This window comes from Pseudophryne corroboree, chromosome 7 (assembly GCF_028390025.1).
Source record: "Pseudophryne corroboree isolate aPseCor3 chromosome 7, aPseCor3.hap2, whole genome shotgun sequence".
Taxonomy (NCBI): domain Eukaryota; kingdom Metazoa; phylum Chordata; class Amphibia; order Anura; family Myobatrachidae; genus Pseudophryne; species Pseudophryne corroboree.
The window spans coordinates 489,877,833-489,892,553 of NC_086450.1; the positions used below are offsets into that span (position 1 = coordinate 489,877,833).

The following is a 14,721-nucleotide window of genomic DNA, read 5'->3' on the forward strand; positions in this document are numbered from 1 at the left end:
AGTTTTTTCTCCCCAAACATAATACCCTTTTTTGTGGTACCTGGATGTAAATCAGAAATGTTTAGCACCTCTTTCATTGCCTCAAGCATGCAGTGAATGGCCCTGACGGGCATTAGATTCAACTCATCGTCGTCGACACTAGTGTCAGTATCAGTGTCGACATCTGCATTTGCCAACTGAGAAAGCGGGCGTTTTAGAGCCCCTGATGCCCCTTGAGACACCTGGACAGGCACGAGCTGAGAACTCGGCTGTCCCACAGATGGCATGTCGTCAAATTTCTTATGTAAGGAGTCTATACGTGCACTCATTTCTTTCCATAAGCTCATCCACTCAGGTGTCTGCCCCCCAGGGGGTGACATCCCTTCTAAAGGCATCTGCTCCGCCTCCACATCATTATCCTCATCAAACATGTCGACACAGCCGTACCGACACACCCCACACACACAGGGAATTGCTCTAATAGAGGACAGGACCCTTTGGGGGGACAGAGTGAGAGTATGCCAGCACACACCAGAGCGCTATATAATGCAGGGACTAACTGAGTTATGTCCCTAATAGCTGCTTTTTCTATATAAATATATATATATATACTGCGCCCTAAATTTAATGCCCCCCCTCTCTTTTTTACCCTTTTCTGTAGTGTAGTCTGCAGGGGAGAGCCAGGGAGCTTCCTTCCAGCGGAGCTGTGAGGGAAAAATGGCGCCAGTGTGCTGAGGGAGATAGCTCCGCCCCTTTTCCGCGGCCTATTCTCCCGCTTTTTTATGGAATCTGGCAGGGGTATTTACCTCATATATAGCCCCTGGGGCTATATATTGAGGTATTTTTGCCAGCCAAGGTGTTTTTATTGCTGCCTCAGGGCGCCCCCCCCCCAGCGCCCTGCACCCTCAGTGACCGGAGTGTGAAGTGTGTGAGAGGAGCAATGGCGCACAGCTGCAGTGCTGTGCGCTACCTTGGTGAAGACTGAGTCTTCATGCCGCCGATTTTCCTGACTATCTTCTTGCTTCTGGCTCTGTAAGGGGGACGGCGGCACGGCTCCGGGACCGAACATCAAGGCTAGGCCTGCGGTCGATCCCTCTGGAGCTAATGGTGTCCAGTAGCCTAAGAAGCCCAATCCGGCTGCAAGCAGGCGAGTTCGCTTCTTCTCCCCTTAGTCCCTCGCTGCAGTGAGCCTGTTACCAGCAGGTCTCACTGAAAATAAAAAAACCTAAGTCTATTTCTTTCTAAGAGCTCAGGAGAGCCCCTAGTGTGCATCCAACCTCGGCCGGGCACGAAATCTAACTGAGGCTTGGAGGAGGGTCATAGTGGGAGGAGCCAGTGCACACCAGGTAGTCTAAGATCTTTCTAGAGTGCCCAGCCTCCTTCGGAGCCCGCTATTCCCCATGGTCCTTACGGAGTTCCCAGCATCCACTAGGACGTCAGAGAAATAAGATTGACTATATTGCAGCTGACATTATATATAAATCAACAATCACAATTTCATAAATAGTAGATATTTATTTATAGCCTAGATGCTTCTAAGGGGCCCTATACATTAAACGACGCGCCGCCGAGGTGCCCGACGGCCGATACGGCCGACGAGCGACCCGGCGGCGGGGGGGCAGTGACGGGGGGAGTGAAGTTTCTTCACTCCCCCCGTCACCCAGCTGCATTGAAGTGCAGGCTAATATGGACGAGATCGTCCATATTGGCCTGCATGCACAGCCGACGGGAGACCAGCGATGAACGAGCGCGGGGACGCGCATCGTTCATCGCTGGAGTCTCCACAATGAAAGATATGAACGAGTTCTCGTTCATTTATGAACGAGATCGTTCATATCTTTCAAAATATCGCTAGGTGTGTAGGGCCTATAAGACTTGTTTTTCAACTCTGAAGAGATTTAATTATTTATAAAAATCATTCCAATTCCACATGTGCTGCTCTGCATTGTTGATAGTTAAAGATACAGCTGTAGTGAATAGGTGCTGTTTTCCTAAAGATTAGTGTCCACAGGAATCCACCACCTATACTTGTATATAGTTTTGTAAGTTTTGTTTTATCAATAATTAAATCTCTTCAGAGTTAAGAAAAAAGTCTTAAAAGCATATAGGCTATAAAGAAATGCCTGCCGTTTGTGAAATTGCGATTGTTGATTTATATATAATGTCAGCTGCAATATAGCAAATCTGATTACCAGCCGGTGGATGTAATTTTCTATGTTTTATATAGGTCGACAGTCACTAGGTCGACATGGATGGAAGGTCGACAGGGTTTCTAGGTCGACATGTGCTGGGTCGACAGGTCTAAAGGTCGACATGAGGGGGATTTTTTGTGTCGTTTTCTTCGTAGAGTGACCGGGATCCCAAATTAGTGCACCGCATCCCCTCGCATGGTGCCTTCGCTTTGCTCGGCACACTTTACCGTTCCAATCGAAGTCCACGTGGATTGTTAAGTATGAAAAAATTCAAAAAAAGAAGAAAAAAAAGGTGAAAAACTCATGTCGACCTTTAGACCTGTCGACCTAGCACATGTTGACCTAGAAACCCTGTCGACCTTCCATCCTAGTGACTGTCGACCTATAGTGGTCGACCTAAACATTGTCGACCTAGACACTGTCGATCTTCAGACCGGATCCCGTTTTATATATATTTTATTTTAATACATTTTATATATTATTTACTGAGCGCTGTAATATTTTGTTTTCTTGAATTATATTACTGCACACAAATCACTTCAGTTACATGGGTCCCTCATTAACACCTACAGTATACTGCCTCTATCCAGGCATTTTAACATTTTCCCACCTCAGGTAAACTCACATCAGTTGATCAATCTTCACATTATTGATGATTATTTTAGTTATGAATGAGAAAAAGGTATGACATTTACATTGTTACAGCAGAATGCCCCTTCCCAGCCGCTGTCATCCTTATGTATAGCCAGTGACTGATTACCCTGCAATCCTCCATTCTCAATGGAGAACAGTACTTGGAAAAATTACTTACTGCAACTTTTAAAATATGTTTAATTGTATTTAACTAGTGTTTACCAAATTGGGATTAAAAAAAAGCGAATTAGATTAGACACGTCATGGTACCTTTCCATGTGAACACTGCTATGTTCTGTTGTTTTATGTTTCTGAGTTTGAATCTCCAGTGAAGTTCATATCTGCTTAATATTAATAATATGTTATCAATTTGTCTAATTTTTCATTTTGTTAAGGTCTGGCCAGATTTGCCCAATGTCAAGGTTGATAATAATTTAGACTGGGATACACAAGTTAAGGTAATAATATTTCACTAATGCAGTAATATTTAGATAAACCACACAGGAAAAAGCTGATCACCAATAAGGTCACCGTACGACCAGAAATTATCGCGTGTTGCGTTCAGGCGCAGGACCACATGTGTAAAACTGTTGTGATCAAGTTCTTATTTTTTGATGTTGACCACAGTTATTGACTGCAATGGGAGTCTCCAGTTAGTGACTGTAATGAGAGTCTCCAGTTAGTGACTGTAATGAGGGTCACCAGTTATTGACTGTAACAAGAGTCTCCAGTAAGTGACTGTAATGAGAGTCTCTAGTTAGTGACTGTAACAAGAGTCTCCAGTTAGTGACTGTAATGAGAGTCTCCAGTTAGTGACTGTAACGAGAGTCTCCAGTTATTGACTGTAACGAGAGTCTCCAGTTAGTGACTGTAACGAGAGTCTTCAGTTAGTGACGTTAATGAGAGTCACCAGTTAGTGACTGTAACGAGAGTCTCCAGTTAGTGACTGTAATGGGAGTCTCCAGTTAGTGACTGTAACGAGAGTCTTCAGTTAGTGACTGTAATGGGAGTCTACAGTTAGTGACTGTAATGAGAGTCTCCAGTTAGTGACTGTAATGAGAGTCTCCAGTTAGTGACTGTAATGAGAGTCTCCAGTTAGTGACTGTAATGGGAGTCTCCAGTTAGTGACTGTAACGAGAGTCTTCAGTTAGTGACTGTAATGAGAGTCACCAGTTAGTGACTGTAACAAGAGTCTCCAGTTAGTGACTGTAATGGGAGTCTCCAGTTATTGACTGTAACGAGAGTCTCCAGTTAGTGACTGTGATGAGAGTCACCAGTTAGTGACTGTAATGGGAGTCTCCAGTTAGTGACTGTAACGAGAGTCTTCAGTTAGTGACTGTAATGGGAGTCTCCAGTTAGTGACTGTAATGAGAGTCTCCAGTTAGTGACTGTAATGAGGGTCACCAGTTATTGACTGTAACAAGAGTCTCCAGTAAGTGACTGTAATGAGAGTCTCTAGTTAGTGACTGTAACAAGAGTCTCCAGTTAGTGACTGTAATGAGAGTCTCCAGTTAGTGACTGTAACGAGAGTCTCCAGTTAGTGACTGTAAAGAGAGTCTTCAGTTAGTGACTGTAATGAGAGTCACCAGTTAGTGACTGTAACGAGAGTCTCCAGTTAGTGACTGTAATGAGAGTCTCCAGTTAGTGACTGTAATGAGAGTCACCAGTTAGTGACTGTAACAAGAGTCTCCAGTTAGTGACTGTAATGGGAGTCTCCAGTTATTGACTGTAACGAGAGTCTCCAGTTAGTGACTGTAACGAGAGTCTTCAGTTAGTGACGTTAATGAGAGTCACCAGTTAGTGACTGTAACGAGAGTCTCCAGTTAGTGACTGTAATGGGAGTCTCCAGTTAGTGACTGTAACGAGAGTCTTCAGTTAGTGACTGTAATGGGAGTCTCCAGTTAGTGACTGTAATGAGAGTCTCCAGTTAGTGACTGTAATGAGAGTCTCCAGTTAGTGACTGTAATGAGAGTCTCCAGTTAGTGACTGTAATGGGAGTCTCCAGTTAGTGACTGTAACGAGAGTCTTCAGTTAGTGACTGTAATGAGAGTCACCAGTTAGTGACTGTAACAAGAGTCTCCAGTTAGTGACTGTAATGGGAGTCTCCAGTTATTGACTGTAACGAGAGTCTCCAGTTAGTGACTGTGATGAGAGTCATCAGTTAGTGACTGTAATGGGAGTCTCCAGTTAGTGACTGTAACGAGAGTCTTCAGTTAGTGACTGTAATGGGAGTCTCCAGTTAGTGACTGTAATGAGAGTCTCCAGTTAGTGACTGTAATGAGAGTCTCCAGTTAATAACTGTAACTAGAGTCTCCAGTTAGTGACTGTAACGAGAGTCTCCAGTCAGTGACTGTAATGAGAGTCTCCAGTTAGTGACTGTAACGAGAGTCTCCAGTTAGTGACTGTAATGAGAGTCACAAGTTAGTGACTGTAATGAGAGTCTCCAGTTAGTGACTGTAATGAGAGTCTCCAGTTAGTGACTGTAATGGGAGTCACCAGTTAGTGACTGTAACGAGAGTCTCCAGTTAGTGACTGTAATGAGAGTCTCCAGTGAGTGACTGTAATGAGAGTCTCCAGTTAGTGACTGTAATGAGAGTCTCCAGTTAGTGACTGTAATGAGAGTCACCAGTTAGTGACTGTAACGAGAGTCTCCAGTTAGTGACTGTAACAAGAGTCTCCAGTTAGTGACTGTAATGAGAGTCACCAGTTAGTGACTGTAATGAGAGTCTCCAGTGAGTGACTGTAATGAGAGTCTCCAGTTATTGACTGTAATGAGAGTCACCAGTTATTGACTGTAATGAGAGTCTCTAGTTATTGACTGTAATGAGAGTCTCTAGTTAGTGACTGTAATGAGAGTCTCCAGTTAGTGACTGTAATGAGAGTTTCCAGTTAGTAACTGTAATGGGAGTCTCCAGTTAGTGACTGTAATGGGAGTCTTCAGTAAGTGACTATAATGGGAGTCTGCAGTTAGTGACTGTAATGGGAGTCTCCAGTTATTGACTGTAATGAGAGTCTCTAGTTAGTGACTGTAATGAGAGTCTCCAGTTAGTGACTGTAATGAGAGTTTCCAGTTAGTAACTGTAATGGGAATCTCCAGTTAGTGACTGTAATGGGAGTCTCCAGTAAGTGACTGTAATGGGAGTCTCCAGTTAGTGACTGTAATGGGAGTCTCCAGTTAGTGACTGTAATGGGAGTCTCCATTGTACGGGCCAAATGTAATAGAGTGAGAGTTTCAGAAAGTGAGAGATGTGGTAAGTGTTAGGTTCCTGGTGCTCAGAACAAGGGAGATGTTATTATGAAGTGAGTCCAGAGCACCAGGACGTAACGCTGAGAAAGGGGAATGGAAAAGGAATAGCCCCTGGCGCCCTATCTCCGTTGTCTCGCCCGTGCTGTCAGTACACTCTTGCGAGACTATGGTTGCTTGAGCCCAAGGCAGCCGCGTTTGAAGGGCGGATTATGTCTGCCCAACTTCGATGCCCCCTCAGGTCTTAATGAGAGACAAAGAGTGTACCGAGACAGGGCGATAACAAGGGGCCCTCTTACTGAAACAACCAAAGCCAGGGGCTACTCACTAGCCAAAAACTAAATGTATGTGCGGCTTGCCGCCAAAGGAAAAGAACAACAAAGGAAATGCTGACCACACGCCGACACAATACTTTTGTGTACCGGCGGTGACAGCATAAGCAGAACCCTCTGCAAAACACCAGTGACAGAAATAATAACAAAATACAGCGGCCTAGGCCGACGGACGCGGCAGAGCCGCTACTCATGGAACCGGTACGAATACTGGCAAACGGACAGGAACTCCCAATGCTGCTGACACAGACTCTCAGAACTGGAGGACATGCAGAATCCCAAACGCCAGAAACTTGACCAGGCACAGGCAAAGCCACTGGACCTCAGGACAGGAACGCCTCACGGCAGGACACGGGATAAGATGCAGGAATCGACACAGGGACTGACACAGGAATCGACACAGGAAGCAGCTCAACTGACACTGCTACACAGGAGCTAGCAGGAACCAAGCTCCGAATTCAAGCAGACTGGAAACCTAGAAATATCACTAGCGTTTGTGAATAGCACTGAGCCAGCATATAACAGAGAGGCCTAATTAATAATTTCATGCAGCTGCCCTGTTGCATGACTCCAAACTGACAAGATGCAATTAGCAGCCAGGTGAGGCTGAACACATGGGAACAAGCTGCAATTACACAGACTCATCAGCGGCAGCAACCAAGAGTATTCTGAAACAGAGCAACTGGAAATCCTGGCCTGCAAGACAACTTATAAACATAAAATACATAACTGACATGCAAAACAGGAATGAGCAACAGCTGTGGCTCATAACAGTACCCCCCCCCCCTTGAGGAGGGGTCAAAGGACCCCAAAATAGAGACTATCCAAAACAAGGGATACAATAAAAAAAAACTGACACACTGGTCTAACAGACACGAAAACAGAAACAAGCTGCAACCACAGCTTGTAACAGTAAGGTTTTTTTAGTTTTTTTAAAGTGGCAATCATTTACACTGCAAAACCTTACCAAATCTCTCACTTTCTAAAACTCTCTCTCTAATACATTTGGCCCAACATTTGGGTGTAGATTTACACCGATAATTGCCAGCTTTCTCAGATGGATTTAAATCGGTAACAGAAATGAATGCGAAACTAAAAATAAATACCAAACCAGGTGTTTACACATCGCGGGATTGTAAATCTGTTTCTTGGAATGCACAGTGCATAAGACGCTGATTTTTAAAAAAAATGTTTGGTTATTTTGAGACCACCTAAAATAATTGGAAAAATAAACAAATGTTGTCATTATGAACCTCTACGTACAGTAGATCCAGCGTATTGCTTAGTACTTTACAATTAGGATATACACAGTACGTGAGTGAATGTATTTGCAGTCTACATATATTGAAATTCATATTATTACAGTAATTTTATTATTGTAGCTTTACAGAGCTTATGCTGCCTTCCCCGACTTTTTCATGGAAAAGACAGCCGAATGGTGGCACCGCGAGATCGAGGAGTACCGCCAAAAGTATATTAGGTTTGATGGTCTCTGGATAGTAAGTAACATACTGTACTTATTTAGGAACCAGCAGCAATAAAACAACCTGGTGCAGGACGTGTAACCTGACATCTGATATGTTCTATAGAGTTATTCCTTGTAACACTTATTTTATGTCTACTTCCTTTTAACTAGATAGAGCGGTGACAGCACTTAGATGTGCAAGTCTTTGACTCTCTGCAATAACGTCACCTTATTCAGCTTTCTAGATAATACATCATAATGCACCCATATTGCATGATTTTCTATAGTTACCACAATAATAGGGGAGATTTATCAAAGCTTGGAGATTGATAAAGTGGGGATAAAGTACCAGCCAATCAGCTCCTAGCTGCCATGTTGCAGGCTGTGTTTGAAAAATGACAGTTAGGAGCCGTTTGGTTGGTAGTTTATCTCCACCCGCTTTATCTCTCTCCAAGTTTTGATAAATACGCCCCAGTGTTCCAAGGAAGTATAGACTGAAGCTGTGCTGTAATTCTCAGATGAAAACATTCTCTGAAAACAGTTCAAGAATATATTAGTATTATAGGAATAGAAGACCATTGTTTTAGCAAATATTTCCTGTGCCTCAGCCTGGAGTGTTATGAGTAAAAGTCTATTTGAAATAGAGGATACATTTGAATATGAAGAAATTGTTAAAGTGATCCCTGATCAACATTCCGCACATATTGTTTCTATATAATAAATTAATTGTGCCACTATTTACAAATAATTTAATTATATGTGTTTTACATGTAATATGCATTATTAATCTATATTTAAGAAAGCAACTTAAGTCTGTGATAGTGAAAGATACAGTAGGCACATACATATTGCAGCAGAGACTATAGACACCGTTACTGTAAGTCACGTTATACTATAAGGGGCTGATCCATAGTTGCATGTAATTCTATCTGCAGATGGATCTACCTGTATTAGCAATCATTGGGCCTGCTTAGAGCAATGACGGGTGATTCAGGGTCATACAAGTGAGTCAGTGGTGCACATATATGATAAGTGGAATTGGGAGCATTGCGGTCTTGTACAGTAGGTGGAATATCTGGCTACTCAGAGGGCAATGTGTGCAGAGATCTGCTTTATGGAACTCTAGCACCATGGACAGAGCTGATGCACTTGGAGCCGCTTCGCTCAGTGCGCTGAATCAGGCCCTCCGGCTGCAAAACATCATAAGATAATGTACTTACTGTATACATAAAATGCTTACATTTTCTCTGTGTACACTATATATGTGCCCAGCAATTCAGGTAATTATTTTGGGCATAGAGATTAGTTTCTGAGGTTATGGGACACTGCAAGTGTACACACTCATTTTGGCGTGAGAACAATCTGTGCTCATGTATACAGTATGTTACAGTGGAGTTTCTCATTCCTGTATATATTAGGATATGAATGAGCCTGCCAGCTTTGTGCATGGGTCTGTAACGGGCTGCAAAAATGAAGCCTTGAACCACCCGCCATACATGCCAGGTAACAATCCATCTATTATACTTTCATTACGTTTTTAGAGACCATGCTATATTATATGGAAGGAGTCTCAGAATGACCCTGTGCTAAGGCAGAACCGATGTCAGGTTCAGACCGATCTCTCCTGCTAAATTTTATTGGAAAATGGCAGCAGTCCAGAGACAAAACTGGTTTACTAAATGGTCTGCGCTCCTCCCAGTGGCGTCACTAGGGTGGGTGCCTCCCAGTGCGCCTGCTCACTTGTTAAAAGGGGAGTGGCATAACATCATTAAAGCCACACCTCCTATAATATGATGCTACGTGTCCCGCCCCCATTTTCATCATGCTGAGGGTTACCCAGCACTCTCTGATCTCACTTCTGCTTGGTGACACCATCCAAAAGGATGACATTAAAATATCAGAGCAGCTCTACTGTCCTGGTATCACCCCCCTGATGATGTCACCCGGTGTAGCCCGCACCCCCGCACTCCTCCCAAACTGTTTTTTTTCTTTTTTTGTAATCAAGAAGAGGATATGTAGCTATTATAGTAGTATATTATAGTAATATATTCAGACAACTCTGCATGTTGCAAGGAAAATACTGAATACTTATTTATTTATGTTTAGCTTTGGAATCCAGACATATGGGATTATCGCACAAGACCTTATGTATGGACAGTCCCCAACATCTCCCCAATGGGGAGACGGTAAACCATTATGATGTGCACAGTTTGTATGGATGGTCCCACTCGAAGCCAACGTATGAGTGAGTTTTTCCATGTACAATGTTTAAGCTTCTGTTTACAAGTTTTATTCTTACATTTATATAAGACAAATAGTTATCTTTATTTTTAGTTGGCCAGTTTTATCATTATCACTAATCATTGTCTAGAACTGCAAAACATTTTTCATGTTGAAGTGGAAATGAAAATGTTTCACACTGGTGTCAGCAAATTGTCACCTTTATTTTCTCTGTTAGTTTACTTAACGTATATGTCTAAATTATCAATAGCTCAGTGTACTTATTATTAATCAGGAGAGACATGCTGTCACTGAATGCTAACAATAGGACGTATCGATTAATTATTATTATTATTATTATTATTATTATGGTGGTCCTACATTTTGTACACATAAAGTAACTCCACTAAGACTACATTCCACTAAGTATACCAATGCTATCTGCAATGTATTGTTTTATAGTGCCCTGCGAAAAATCACAGGAGAACGCGGTATAGTTATCTCCCGCTCTACATATCCGACTTCCGGACAGTGGGTGGGACACTGGCTTGGTGACAACACTGCTGCTTGGGATCAAGTTGCTAAATCTATTATTGGTAAGAGTCTCATTCTTCTAAGAAAGGGGCGGATGTTCCTCAAAGGTGAGGCTTCTGAGCGTAAAATATTGAAATGTTGGGTGACCCCGCTCAGGATCATGTGATTGTGACTGCTGAAATTCATTTTATTTCTCTGTTTCCAGATCAGTAAAAGCATTTTACAGCTGCGGGTCTGAAGTAGAGATTAATAGACATCTGTTTTCAGAGAGTATCTTGTGTGTTTTTGCAGTGTAATACACAGAATGGTATTGGCTCATTCAATATATCGGCCCATCACAGGTGTATGTAAAGGAGGGGCTAATCTAGACAAGAAAATACAACACAAATTCCCCCAGCAGACTGCAAAGGACTAGCAAATTAGATTCTCATCCTACATGATAATAGAAATGCAGAGTGCTGTGTTACGTATATTTGCAAACACATAGTAGGCCACCATTCACGTCAAGGCATCTCTGCTCTGGTGGTCCTACACTACATGAAAATAGCACCTACTTTGGGTAATACATTTATGTATTTTCTGGCACATTTATATATTTCTAAGTTGAGTGCTAACTCGCCTAGAGGCACCCCAGGATCCTCCAGTGTGGCACTACAAAGATCACCATACCCTCTAACTACTGATCCCGTACCTCCTGTAAAGAGGGGCTAATCCAGACAACAAACACACAAAACAAGTTCCCCCAGCACACTGCAAAGGACCAGGAAACAACACATGCATCCTACATGATAATAGTAATGCAGAGATCTCAGGGACACCCATTTACAAACATATGGTAAGCCACCAGCTATGGTAAGGCATCTGTTTGGTGTGGGCCGTGCAAAGTCATAATGCATTTTAGTTACATTGCGATTTGCAAGTGAAGGATCTGTTACTGATCTTGCAGTAGCGTTAGGTAGTGAATCTGGCTTCCATAGCTTCAAGCACACAGGGATACATACTAAGCATTGGTGAGAGATAAAGTGTTAGCCAATTAGCTCCTGACTGCCATGTTACAGCATGTGTTTGAAAAATGACAGAAATGAGCTGATTGGTTAGTACATTGGTGGTCATTCCGAGTTGTTCGCTCTGTATTTTTCTTTGCATCGCAGCGACTTTCCGCTTATTGCGCATGCGCAATGTCCGCACTGCGACTGCGCCAAGTAAATTTGCTATGCAGTTAGGTTTTTTACTCACGGCTTTTTCATCGTTCTGGTGATCGTAATGTGATTGACAGGAAGTGGGTGTTACTGGGCGGAAACTGTCCGTTTTATGGGTGTGTGGGAAAAAACGCTGCCGTTCCTGGGAAAAACGCGGGAGTGGCCGGAGAAACGGAGGAGTGTCTGGGCGAACGCTGGGTGTGTTTGTGATGTCAAACCAGGAACGACAAGCACTGAACTGATCGCAGATGCCGAGTTAGTCTGGAGCTACTCAGAAACTGCTAATAGAGGTCTAATCGCAATATTGCGAATCCGTCGGTCGCAATTTTAAGAAGCTAAGATTCACTCCCAGTAGGCGGCGACTTAGCGTGAGCAAATCTGCTAAAAGCAGCATGCGAGCGAACAACTCGGAATGAGGGCCTATATCTCTCTCCACTTTATCACTCTACAAGGCTTAGCACATATGCCCATTGTATGTACCAAGCACTTGATTGAATAATGTTTCTAAAGCATTAACTATTACAAGATAAATATTGATTTTTCTATTGTATTCTATTTGCAGGTATGATGGATTTCAGTCTTTTTGGTATTCCATATGTAAGTAGTGAATCAGATAACCTGACATTGTGGTCATTTGTTATCTGGGTTTGTGTACAAGTTCCTCAGGGCCTCATTCAGTATTACAAGCAGACTCTCAAACTGCATTTGGAAAAAAATGGCTTCTCTGTAAGCCATTCAGAGAAATCTCCAGCAGCAACTCACTCACCTCGGCTGCGGCTCCCTGCCCTCATCTGCGTCTCCCTGCCCTCGGCTGGAACCCTCTTTCCCTGGCTGTGGCTCCCTGCCCCCAGGTGCAGCTCCCTCAACTTGGCTGCGGCTCCCTCACCTTGGCTGTGGCTCCCTCTCCATGGATTGTATTCCTCCCCCTCGCTGCGGCTCCGTCCCCTGGCTGCGGCTCCCTCACCTTGGCTGCGGCTCCATCTCCTTGACTGTGGCCCCCACTCCTTGGATCTGTATTCCTCCCCCTGGCTGTAGCTCCCTCTCCTTGGCTGTAACTCCCTCTCCTTGGCTGTAGCTCCCTCTCCTTGGCTGTGGCTCCCTCTCCTTGGAAGTGTATTCCTACACTTGGCTTCAGCTCCCTCTCCTTCGCTGTGGCTCTCTCCCCTTGGCTGTGGCTCCCTCTCCTTAGCTGATGCTCCATCTCCTTGGCTGTGGCTCCCACTCCTTGGATGTGTATTCCACACCTTGGCTGCGGCTCCCTCCCTTTGGGTGCGGCTCCCTCTCCCTGGCTACGATTCCCTCCCCTTGGCTGCGGCTTCCTCTCATTGGATGTGTATTCCACACCTTGGCTGCGGCTCCCTCCCCATGAGTGCAGCTCCCTCCCCTTGGGTGCGGCTCCCTCCCCCTGGCTGTGGCTCTCTCCCCCTGGCTGCGGCTCCCTCTCCTTGGCTGTGGCTCCCTATCCTTGGATGTGTATTCCTACCCTTGGCTGCGGCTCCCTCCCCCTAGCTGCAGCTTCCTCCCCTTGGCTTCGACTTTCTCTCCTTGGCTGCAGCTTCTTCCCCTTGGCTTCGACTTCCTTCCTTGGCTTTGGCTTTCACTTCTTGGCTACAGCTCCCTCCCATTGGCTGTGTCTTCCTCCCCTTGGCTGCTCCTCCCTCCCCTTGGCTGCGGCTTTCACCCTTTGGCTGTGGCTTTCTCTCCCTGACTTTGTCTTCTACCCCTTTGCTGTGGCTTCCTCTCCTTGGCTGCGGCTTCCTCCCTTCAGCTTTGGCTTTCTCTCCTTGGCTGCGGCTCCCTCTCCTTGGCTGTTGCTCCCTCTCCTTGGCTTTGGCTCCCTCTCCTTGGCTGTGGCTCCCTCTCCTTGGATGTGTATTCCTCCACTTGGCTGTGGATTCCTCCCCCTGGCTGCTGCTCCCTCCCCTTGGCTTCAGCTTCCTCCCCTTGGCTTTAACTTTCTTTCCTTGGCTTCGACATCCTTCCTTAGCTTTGGCTTTCACTCCTTGGCTACAGCTCCCTCCCATTGGCTGTTGCTTCCTCCCCTTTGCTGCTCCTCCCTCTCCTTGGCTGTGGCTTCTTCCCCTTGACTGTGGCTTTCTCTCCTCGGCTGCGGCTTCCTCTCCTCGGCTGTGGCTTTCTTTCCTTGGCTGCGGCTTCCTCTCCTTGGCTACTGCTCCCTCCCCTTGGCTGCGGATTCCTATCCTTGGCTGTGGCTTCCTCTCCTTGGTTGCAGCTCCATTCCCCCAGCTTTGTCTTCTTCCCCTTGGCTGCGGCTTCCTTCTCTTGTTGCACATGGCTGAGATGACGGTGGATGGGGACGGGAGGCATAGCACAGTGAAAACAGATTACAGTTAATAGTTTATAACAGAACAGACAGGGGGTGGTATAATAGATTAATAATGTTTAGGTCGACAACATTTGGTTGGCATGCATTAGGTTGACCGGTACAAAAGGTCAAAAGATGATCTCACCTCCAGGCGCTAACTGTCCCCAGCCAATAATTTTCTTTAAGGCATTACTCGGATCATCAAGACCTGTATCGCACCCTTCAGAACTAAGTTGGGTCGTCTACCCAGGTTGCAAGTCCCGGGGAAAAACCTGTTAGCGGTCACAAACCTGGGACGGTCAACCCAGGTATACCCTTTCAGACCAAGGTCGATGCATGTTCACGCGCAAAAACCCGGGTTTTATTATTATGTCTGAAAGGAGTAATAGGTTCTCAGTCATCATCTGCTCATACACATAGTAATATGGAAAGAACATTCAGTAAACATATGCAAAGCTAGCATCCTCATACACAGCCAGGCGAATGCACACCTACTGCACACCTGACGACTGTCCTGGTGAGGAAGCCAAGCCTCAATTTGTATTTTACTCAAATACACCACTGTATCATTGTGTGTTCTCAATAGCAGAATGATCG

The 14,721-nt window shown here is 44.7% G+C and overlaps 1 protein-coding gene across 1 annotated transcript in view; it reads left to right on the forward strand.

Moving 5' to 3' along the window:
* The window catches only part of LOC134944418 (maltase-glucoamylase-like), a 114,398-nt gene that overhangs the window by 84,991 nt on the left and 14,686 nt on the right, over positions 1-14,721 (forward strand). The window contains exons 33-38 of the mRNA XM_063932997.1: positions 3,200-3,262; positions 7,763-7,879; positions 9,264-9,348; positions 9,952-10,090; positions 10,528-10,661; positions 12,361-12,395. Coding sequence (XP_063789067.1) covers positions 3,200-3,262; positions 7,763-7,879; positions 9,264-9,348; positions 9,952-10,090; positions 10,528-10,661; positions 12,361-12,395 — 573 coding nt within the window. The remainder of the gene's footprint in view (positions 1-3,199; positions 3,263-7,762; positions 7,880-9,263; positions 9,349-9,951; positions 10,091-10,527; positions 10,662-12,360; positions 12,396-14,721) is intronic.